Source organism: Arachis stenosperma, chromosome 2, assembly GCF_014773155.1.
Source record: "Arachis stenosperma cultivar V10309 chromosome 2, arast.V10309.gnm1.PFL2, whole genome shotgun sequence".
NCBI lineage: Eukaryota > Viridiplantae > Streptophyta > Magnoliopsida > Fabales > Fabaceae > Arachis > Arachis stenosperma.
In genome coordinates, this window is record NC_080378.1 from 13,788,536 (window position 1) to 13,800,115 (window position 11,580).

The following is an 11,580-nucleotide window of genomic DNA, read 5'->3' on the forward strand; positions in this document are numbered from 1 at the left end:
GTCTGCTGTTTTGGAGGAGTGGAGTTGGGATAGCGTGTGAGAATCCAAGTTGCTTGGCTGTGTAATAAGAAGCATACAGAGTTATTTTGAAACGTTTTTTTTTTTTGTGTTGAGATAACCCTGTAGGAATCACTTGTACAGTCAGCAAATTTGCCCAATTTCTGTTAGCAAGCTCATTTTCTTCAGCATCATTGGGGAAGATGAGGCGTTCGAGCCAAGCAGGACCACAATTTCGACGCAAAAAGGGAGTGAAATTGAGGTCCTCATTGCGGAAGTCTTTGCAAGAATGGAAAAGAGAAAAGACAGCCCAAAACCAATCTTCATCCGATTGTGCTTCTAGAAAATTTGGCTTGAAATCAGCCAATCAGAAGCCTTTGATGTGTTGTTTATCTGTAGCACTACCTCCAGGCTTTATCATATACTTTTCAAAAATGACATTAAGCCATAGTTGGAGAAGTCAGAGAGAACCATCTGTACTGATTAAATAATTGTTTCGAAGGCAATTAACAAACTGACCAAGTTCTTCGAAAATATGTCTTAGAAGAAGTTTGGCCAAATTGAGATTGTTTCCTTCATGAAGTAAGGAAGCAAGAGGAAGGAAAAACTTCTGTATCTATACACTTCGAGAGTAGAAGACAATGGCATTTAGCCAGTAGAATAGGAAAGCTATGTGCTCATCATTTGTAACAGGTTACCGTCTGTATCCATATAATGAGCAATAAAATCATTGTAGGAGGTCATGGGAGCAATATTGTATTCTTGTCTGGGTTGCATGTCAGAAGTGAAATCTCAAAAACTAATTGTGATTCCTGTAATAACAGCTACGTCCAAAAGTGACATACCAAAAAAGGAGGAGTTGTAGTTTGATGATCCATGCTGCTTCTGGCACATAAAAATGGTCACATCAGCTACGTCAGCTCATGACATGAAACTTCCAACTCTAATGTAATACATGCGAAATAAGCAAAAATGTATGCTTTTTCACTCACTTTTCTTCCACTCCTAACCTTCTTTTTCATGTTAACAAAATTAAATAATAATAATAATAATAATAATAATAATAATAAATAAATAAATAAATAAATAAATAAATAATAAGCGGTAAAAACAACACATATAAAAATATTAATATAAAATACATTACAAAAAATACTGTTAAAATTGACGGTCAAATCGATCTTGTTTTATATTAAGATTTTATTAATCCTGTTAGAATATTAAAGAATACTGAAAGTATTAATAAAATATTAAAATTTATTTAAATTCATGTTTTTTTTTGTAATTTTTCATCTAAAAATGATTTTGAATAATGTATTCAAACAATATTTAGTTTATTATAATTTATTTTGAATAAAAATTACCAAACATAAACTACGTTAATACTAACTCACTTTTGATCAAAATCAATTTTACAAAATCAATTTTATACAAATTTCCGTCGATCTTTCATGCAAAATCAAATTTACTATAATATTTTACTAATTCTTTTGGTTTACCAGTTTCATTTTATTAGTTATGGAATATGAAAAAATAATTGTTAGTATTATTTTGATTATTATTTACGTTATTATTTTTTGTTTTTTTTGTTATTATTATTTTATATTAATATTTTTTATATGTGTTATTTTTATCGTTTATTATTTTTTATATGCTTTATTATTATTATTATTATTATTATTATTATTATTATTATTATTATTATTTAATCTTGTTAACATGAAAAGAAAAATATTAGGGGTGAAAGAAAAGTGATTGGAGAAATATACGTTTTTGCCCATTTGGTATGTATTACACCAGAGCCTGTGCCAGAAGCATCATGGATTCTTAACCTGCAGGCGACGCAGCTGAGTTGGATACTCACACCCACTTCGCGTCCGATACTTTTGACTTGGTCCTAACCTGTATCTACTCTATTTAGTGGGCACCTGGCCTGAGTTGACGGCGAATTCCACTTTGCGAGCAACTCCGGGATTGGCCCTGCGCATTTTCATCAATTATTTCATCTATGCATATTTTAAAAATTAATAGTTTTTATATATTTATTTAAATAAAAAAACCTAAAAATTTTGTGGGATTCTATTTTTTTTAGACTATTTTGTCACACTTTATTTCTTTTAAACATAATAAAAATATTATTATTATTATTATTATTATCAATTTTTTCATTAAATTTTAAAAACAAAAAATATTAAGAATAAAAACATGAAATAATAACAAAAATATCAATCGGATCCTAATTAAATTCTTCCTACACCATACCTAATAAGAGATATAATGTTGATTGACTACAATTCTTAAAGATGAAAACGAGAAAACAAGATTACATGTATCAGAAAGACTAGTGTAATGTTTACCCGAAAAACAAAACAAAAAATCAATTTGTATTAGCCTATTCCGAATAATAAATGCTAGACAGGGCGTTAGGTCATCAAAATTCAATCTGCTTCATATATACACTGTTGTAAATGCCATGAAAATAAGAAAAATGAATCATTTTGTATTTTGTATAATATCAAATATCATTACTTTATTACTTTAGAAATATATTGAAGTATAATTTTTTTTTTGCAAAAAATCTCAAATTAATGCCCAAGAAAATTAAATATAAGACAACAAATTAAAATTATATATATATATTTGTTTTTAGATTAACTAAAGATTTAACCTCTCCAATCAATTTAATTATGTCATATATATATATATAATGACTTTATTACAAATATTTATTAATAATTTATCATTTAACAAATAAATTAGTGCAAGAATTATAATCTGCACCAAAAAACACCTAAAAACTTTTCAATATATATATATATATATATATATATATATATATATATATATATATATATAAGTATAAAAAATCATTATAAACACCAACTTGATACAGAAATATAACCTATAGAAAAAGTTTAGTTTTATTTTTTATTTTAAATACGCGGTGTCGGCCAATTAAAACTCAAAAGCTCAAAACCCTTACATCACATATAAATCTCTAGAAGATTAATTTCAACATTAATTTACTCAAAAGAAAATTGACTCGCAAAGTCAAATTAATTAACACTAAATGATGCATACTAATAGGCTTTTACTTTAAAAAAAAAAAAGAAATCCTTTTTCATTTTAGAAAAATCAAGATTGAGTGTAAATAAAGTTAAGACATCCATGGTTGAATAGATGTATGTGATCATATGAATTTAAAATGTAACATGTGAATTACGTGTATGGTGTATGTCAATACTTAATACTATATTATATATCTCCACCTATGTATATGTAAAATACTTTTCCACCACTTTTTCTAAGTTGGCCATTTCTTTGGAAGCTTGGAGTTAGTTATAGCTCCACCATAATTATATTATTCTCATCTCCATCTTCGGTTCTTTCACTCCAATGGCATCAGCAACTTCAATCTCATACACACTCATCCCTTTCCACAAAACTCACAAAGAATCTAACCCTAAATCAACAATAACCCAATCCACAAAAACAAAACCCATCACTCTATGCATGACTTTCCAAGAAGCCAACAAAACCGCTATGTCACCAACAGCCACAACCACAACCACAAGGCAACAAACTTTGGAACAAGAACAAGAAGCAATGCAACATATATTTAGAAAAAAGCCCAAACACCCAAATGAACACCACAACAAGCGGAGACTCCGCCACGTGTGGCGTGAGATCCAAGGCGAGAACGATTGGGCCGGGCTTTTGGATCCAATTGACCCAATTCTCCGCTTGGAACTCATACGCTACGGCGAGATGGCCCAGGCCTGCTACGACGCCTTTGACTTTGACCCGTTTTCCAAGTACTGCGGGAGTTGTAGGTTCACGCGCCGTAATTTCTTTTCATCCCTTGGGATGCCTCACACGCGCCATGGTTACAGTGTGACGCGGTATCTTTATGCCACCGCGAACATAAACCTGCCGAATTTCTTCCGGCAATCGCGGTGGCCAAAGATGTGGAGCAAGAATGCGAATTGGGCGGGGTACGTGGCGGTTTCAGACGACGAAATGAGTAAGAGGATAGGGCGGAGGGACGTGGCAGTAGCGTGGCGGGGGACGGTGACGCACTTGGAGTGGGTGGCGGATCTCATGGATTTTCTTAAGCCTCTCTCTGCTAATAGCATACCTTGCCCTGATCCATCTGTTAAGGTTTGCTTTGACTTTTGACTTTTGTGTAAACACATGCAATAACTAATTAACAATTTGACAGTTGAGACCAAAAGTTACTGTCCGTTTAAGAATCAAAATTTATTTTTTTGAATTTTTGGCTTATAAAAAATAATAATATTAATATTTAATATAATTTTTAAAATTAAATTATAATTTTTTAAAAAATTATTTAAATACTTATAAAAAATAAAAAAATAACATCTTTAATAATAATTTTTTTATTATATTTTAAAAAAATATAAATATTTTTTGAATTAAAAAATTAAATATAAAATATTTTATTTATAGATTATTTTTAATATAAATATTTATTGTTTAAGCTAACTTTTTAAAAAGAATTTAATTAAATTGTTTATCTAAACTAGAGCTAACTCTTATTAATATTTAGATTATAGTAATAAAAAATCAATCAAAAACTTAATTATTATATATTTATATATATTGTATTATATATTTTTAATATAATTTATATTTTAATATATATTTTATATGATTAATTAATTTTTTATGTATATATAATATAATAATAATAAATTTATGAAAAATTTTGATGTGTATATATGGATTACAAAAAAACTACGTACACTTTCAAGAATTTGTTGGTACTCCAAAAATATATGAGAAATATATATTTATGTATTAAGAAAATTTATTAATTAGTGTACTACCCAATTTTATCAGAAAGGTGTTAATAAAACTAGGTAGCCAATATCTTTTTCACCTAATATTTTAACAAATTAGCCGATTTTCTAACAAAATGTTAAATAAAAAGAAATATTTAAAATTATTGAAAAGCAAAATCTAAAACTTTTAACAAAAAAATATTTAAATTCATTAAAAATGAACCTCTAAAATCTAATAAAAAAATATCTAAAATTATTAAAAAAATATTCAAAATCTAACCAAAAAAAATCTAAAATTATAAAAAAAATCTGAAATTTCTAAAATTTCATATGAAATCTAAAAGTATTGTTTGTTTTTATTTACTTTTTAATGTACATGCTTAAAAAAAAACCTGAAACCTCTTAAATTTAAAGATCTAAAACCTAAGTATGAAAAATATTCAAAATAATGCCTTTATTTTTAATAGTTTGGTTTCATTTACTTTTAATTATACATTCCCAAAAAAAATCTGAAACCTGTAAAATTTAAATATCTAAAATCTAAGGATAAGAAATATATAAAATAATGCCTTCTTTTTTAATAGTTTGCTTTATTTATTTTTTATTGTAATTTCCCAGAAAAAATATTCGAAACATCTAAAATGTAAATATCCAAAATTCAGGTACAAGAAATATGTGAAATTCAGATTTTGAATTTTTATGGTTAGGTTTTAGATGTTTTTTTACAATAATTTTAGATTTTTTAGGTATTGAATTTTTTATAATAATTTTAAATATCTTTTTTGTTTGACTTTGAATTTTTTTTAGTTAAATTTTGGATATTTTGTTTTATTTAGTTTTGAATCTTTTGGACTTATTTTGTAGTCCAATTAATAATTGGCTATTGTTGACTGATACTTTAATTGATTACTTAGTATGATTGATTATTAAATTTTTATCTTCTCTTAGTTTCAAAATGTAAACGGTAAATATGAGCAACAATTCACACATTTATGCTTATGTATGTATTTGATCATGGGTAAATCACTAAAATAATTCTTTAATTATTAAACTACAGAATAAATAATTCTAAATTTGTTAATGATAAAAATACTTTTAAAATACGATAAAAATATCTAACTATTAAATATATATTTTCAAAAAAAATTTAGAGAATGAATATTTTTGTGATTATTTTTTTTAAGTGCCAAAAGTATTTTTAAAAAATAAAAAAATCTCGAGATCAAATTATTTTTGTTTGATTAATTAATTGTATGTAAATTTTTGTATTAAATACACAAACAATTTGTTAAATATAAATGTTTATTTGTCATAAATAAAGAATTATACTTTAATTTTTGTTATTTTTATCATATTTTAAAATATTTTTAAAATATTTTAGTCGTTAACAAATTTAAAAGAGACTTTTGTCAATATTTTAATAATTCAAAGTATTTTTTGTTTTATAATTGATACTAAATTAGATGAAGAATTGTTATTGTAAAAATATTTTCATCACTATATCAGGTTTTTCTTTTTTTTTTTTTTACTCTCTAGTCTCTTCTAATAATCTCACTTTTCACAATGTTTCTCCAATCTATTATCACAGGTTGAATCAGGGTTTTTAGACCTTTACACTGAAAAAGATGAAAGTTGTGGTTACTGTAAATACTCAGCGAGAGAACAAATTCTTACGGAGATAAAGAGACTCTTAGAAATGTACCCTAATGAAGAACTCAGCATCACCATAACTGGTCACAGTTTGGGTGCTGCCTTGGCCATTCTGAGTGCTTATGACATTGTCGAAACCGGCTTGAATGTCGTGGCCGACAGCCGTGCTGTGCCGGTCTCGGTGTTCTCGTTCTCTGGTCCCAGAGTCGGGAATGTGAGGTTCAAGGAGAGGCTAGAAACCTTAGGACTGAAGGTATGTCCCAATAGAAATTAAACACCATTATATTCTTAACTTTTTTTTATTAAAATTTAAAAAATTTAATTATTCTATTGGTCTCTGTAATTTTATTAAATTTATAATTAGATTCTTATATTTTTTTTTCTTTTTAATTGAACCTATATAATATTTTTAAATTTATAATTAAGTTCTTTAATTTTTAATATAAAATTATTAGAATTAACTAAATATTTATCTTGCAAACTAAAAATTTTTGCGGTTAAGAACCTAATTAAATATTTAACTATATATTTTTTGAGAAAAATATTTCATTAATTTTAATATTTTTGATATGAAAATGATCTATTAAAAAATTAAAAGTAATATAGAGACTCAATTGAAAAAAAAATATAAAGACTTAATTATAAATTTAGTAAAATTATAAGGACCAATAGAATAATTAAATCAATTTAAAATTATATTGATATTATCTTTTCTAATTTTTTTGCTGTTAGGTTCAAGCTCTTTTTTTCTTGAAAAATAGGATAGTTTTATGTAAAAAATTACGTCTAGTTAAAATTTATGTTTATATAATTATATTCCTTTATATAATTATATTCTATTAATTTTAACTATATATTTTGTCACAATACGTAGAAACTTAGTTATAAAATCTAATATAATATAAAAATTAAATTAAAAAAATATAAGAATCTAATTAAAAATTTAATAAAATTATAAGAATCAATAGATTTATGATATTAGAGCTATTTGTAGAGGTACTAATTTGATTTACAATAAAAAAATTGAAAAATCGTTTCGACCAGATTTAAAACAGAAGAAGAATTGTTTTTTGGAAAAGTCTAGGGGCCAGCAATTTTATGGAATTTTGGCCAGCATGTAACCAGCAAAGAAATGTGAGCCATTGAATGAAATTTCATATCAATCTCACACCATTAACTCATTATTGACGGCTATTTGATGGCTACTAATCACAAAAATTACTGGCCCTAGCATTACTCTTGTTTTTTTTTATCATCGAAATAAAACTAACAGATCGATCATGCATTTTAATTGTTGCCTTGTGATATATATATGTCCATTCTATTTTGTAGTAAAACTTAATTTTTATTTAAAAATAAAATATAGTATTTGACTTTTATCTATTCATTTAGCCTTAAGATTTGTATCATATTCTAAATTTTATTTTCTAAAAAAGTTTAAATTGTTGGTGAAAATATACAGTAATTTTATATTTAACATCCACATAATAAGATGAATATGACAAAATCATCTATCTATTATTGGTTTGTTTATTTTATTAGGTATTGAGAGTGCTGAACGTTCATGATATGGTGCCGAAGTCGCCGGGATTGGTGTTCAACGAGCATCTGCCGGCGGCGGTGATGAAGTTGGCGGAGGGGTTGCCATGGAGTTACTCACATGTTGGGGTAGAGCTGGCTTTGGATCATAAGAACTCGCCATTCTTGAACCCAAATGGTGATGCTATTTGTGCACATAACTTGGAGGCTCTCTTGCATTTGATTGATGGGTTAGTCTTATTTTATATTTAACATCCATTTTTTCTAACCTAATCTATATGGGATCTTTGTGAGTCATGTTTAAATTAACAGAAGGTATATATATGGTCAATAAATATTATTATTTTTGTTTATTAATAATTTATATTTATATTTATAAAAATTGTACACAAAAAATATATAATTTATATTTATATTTATTAAAATTTATATATATAAATTAATATAATTTATATTTATATTTTTTAAAATTTGTATACATTAATTAATAAAATTTATTTATTAAAAATAATTTAAGTTTATAATGATCAAATAATAATAAAAATATATTAAAAATGGCTAATTCTTAAAAAATTTTCATAATAAAATTTGGAAATAAAAGGACAAAATTTTCATTTTACAAGTCCACATGCAAATTAGGTGGGTTATCATATTGCGGAAAATTAAAGGACGAAAAGACAGTGTAGAATATATAACTCATCATCATATCATATGCGTAAAATATTTGAACCATATAAAGTTAATTAGGCAACATAATTTTTTAAGAAGACCTCAAAATGATGTTCCTACAGCTATTGATTAGTCATATAAGCTTCTTTGTCTCTATTAGATGAGATAAGGATAGAACTATAATGGCATGAAACTCATGAGTTGGGTTACCTATAATATAATGCTAGTTTCATATACAAAAACATTTGAATAATCAATTCGAGGATGAAAAGGGAGTATATATATATATATATATATATATATATATAGTCACTATCTCTTTCATATTTGAATACTTATAATTTATTGATGATGATGGCAATGCACAATGAAAATGGCTGTCTAACCAATAAGAGAGCTTGATACTATATAAAAAGGAAGAGAGAGAGAATTTGTTAAGAGGATAAAACAAAATGAATTTTCTCTTCTTGATCACATATTATAAATTATACAAAATAACACTAGATGCATCGTAAAATCCAATAACCAAGACACACCAAATAAACCTCAGACAAAAGCTTTAGAAATTAAATTGTGTTGATGATATTGAAGACTTAGGGGTATTTATGGTTCGGTCCAGTTTGAAGATTTGGTTTGGTCTTGAATTTTTTAGGAGTTAATTTGGTGTGATTTTATTGAGTTTAGAGTTGGATAAGGGTCTCAAAAATAGACCCGATTATTATTTCGGGTCGAGTATGGACCATAGTTCAGCTCACCCGAATTTGATCTGGTGGTCCGGTCATCATACACAATTAATATTTTGTGTTATTAGCGATAGATGATGGTTATTCTTATGTGGAATTTAAGTATTGTAAACTTTAATATTTTGTGTTATTAGTCATTATAAGACTATAAATTCATGTTTTATATATAAATTGCATAAGACTTTAGACTAATGCATAATATTGTGTTATTTGTATTGATTTAAATATTGTGTTATTAGACAATATTAGTATTGATTGTGGTTATGCTTTAATTTTAGGGAAGTATTGGTTTTTGTTACATTTTTTTAAGTGAATTTTACCATGTCAAATAATGGTTAGAGTCTTGGAAATTTGGATATTTTCACATGCTAACTTACAAGAAGGTAATGTTAACGGTCCGGTTTTCATCCGGTTTCACTACAAGAAAAGAGAGCTATTTTAACACTTTATTTTTTAACACCATAATTAAATGTCAAAATTAATATATATTTTTGACAAATATCACAAATGTCAAATTCTCTATATTTTCTTGATGAATAATTTGACAGTAGAAAATTACTTCTCAATTTTGATACTCATTTGTTTTCAATTTACTCCACTATTTCTCTTCTTCTCTGAACTCTGTCAATTTTGACATCACACTGCTCTCAGTTTGGGATCATACTACCCATTCTTTATTTTCAAAATCTCAATTTATTCTTCCGTTTCAAGATTTCATCTCATTCTTTGTTAAAAATTTTTGTTGAGAATATTTTATGATGAATAAGTGTTAAAATAAATAGTATTTTTTATGGTTAATAAGTATCACAAAAAATATATTCTCAAATTTTTCTTACAAATTATTTTTGACAGCCAATATTTATCAAAATAAGATTTAATTTTTTTCACAATTACTTATATGTTAAAAATATTATTTTTGACAAAACTTTTATTAACATATTTTCATAGTTAAAATAGTGTCAAATTTTGTTTTTTTTTTTTTGACAAATTTTAATTCTTTTTTACACATATAGTCCTAAAAAATAATCTATATTGTTGTAGTATTTTTACCTGGTATAATCGTGGCCCGAAAGTGTGTAGGTTTTATCGGGTTTAAGGCCGGATTCGGGTCTAACAAATAAACTCGGTATATATTTCGGATCGAGATTGGATCACAACAAACCTAATTTCACCCGGCCCATAAACACCCATTTGATGACCTATACATGCTTATTAATTTTTTTTTTATAGCAGCTCCTTCTTTTTTACATTTAATGTCATTTTGAATAAATTATTACATCTCATTGAAAAATTAATATATCACCTAATATTTATTTTGAAACGATATATTTAAAATAAATTGACTATAAATATATTATTTTTTAATATGCTAATTTAATCAGAATTCAGAATACTAGATATTTTGAAACGAAAAGAAAAATATTTCCATCACTCATGAAGTGATGGGTTGATTTTAATTAATATTTTGCTTGGTTAAATAAATTAAACCTAGTTAAATTGTAGTTTGATGATGATGATGATGTAGGTACCATGGAAAGGGTGAAAGATTTGTGCTAGCAACTGGTAGGGACCCTGCTTTGGTGAACAAGGCATGTGATTTCTTAAAAGACCATTACTTGGTTCCACCAAATTGGAGGCAAAATGAGAATAAAGGCATGGTCTTGAGCCATGATGGTAGATGGGTTCAGCCTGAAAGACCCAAACTTGATGATCACCCTGAAGATATGCATCACCACCTCAAGCAATTAGGTCTAGCTACTTCATATGATATTTGAATTAAACTAAATTAAATTAAGTTAAATATATGTACATGTCACGTGTTATGTATGTATGTACCGTAAATAATGTGCATATATAAAATTTGAGATGTGATGAAATTCAACGACACATGTGATTGATTAATTTTACTAATTAGTTGTCCTTGTGAATTATATATAAAGTGATTTAATTTTTATATTTTTTAGTAAATAGTCATTTCTGATTATGAAAAATTTAAGCACTAATAAAATTGATTATAGAAAAACTAAATGAATTTTATACTCATAAAAGAGAAATTATCTTTGACAAAAATATCCAATCATTAAATTTTCATTGACTTTATTTAAAGAACACGTTAAATTTTAAAATTAACCCTATCACCAATCATTTTCAACCTTTAATCCTCCTGCTATGCCTCC

General features: G+C 26.3%; 1 protein-coding gene across 1 annotated transcript; it reads left to right on the plus strand.

The window, feature by feature from the left end:
• The first annotated feature begins 3,322 nt into the window (after positions 1 to 3,322).
• Positions 3,323 to 11,309, plus strand: LOC130961492 (phospholipase A1-Igamma1, chloroplastic-like). Its single transcript, XM_057887423.1, has 4 exons — positions 3,323 to 4,158; positions 6,391 to 6,705; positions 7,995 to 8,221; positions 10,929 to 11,309. The coding sequence occupies exons 1-4, from the start codon at positions 3,394 to 3,396 to the stop codon at positions 11,176 to 11,178; spliced, it is 1,557 nt and encodes a 518-aa protein (XP_057743406.1). The 5' UTR covers positions 3,323 to 3,393; the 3' UTR covers positions 11,179 to 11,309.
• Positions 11,310 to 11,580: the final 271 nt, after the last annotated feature.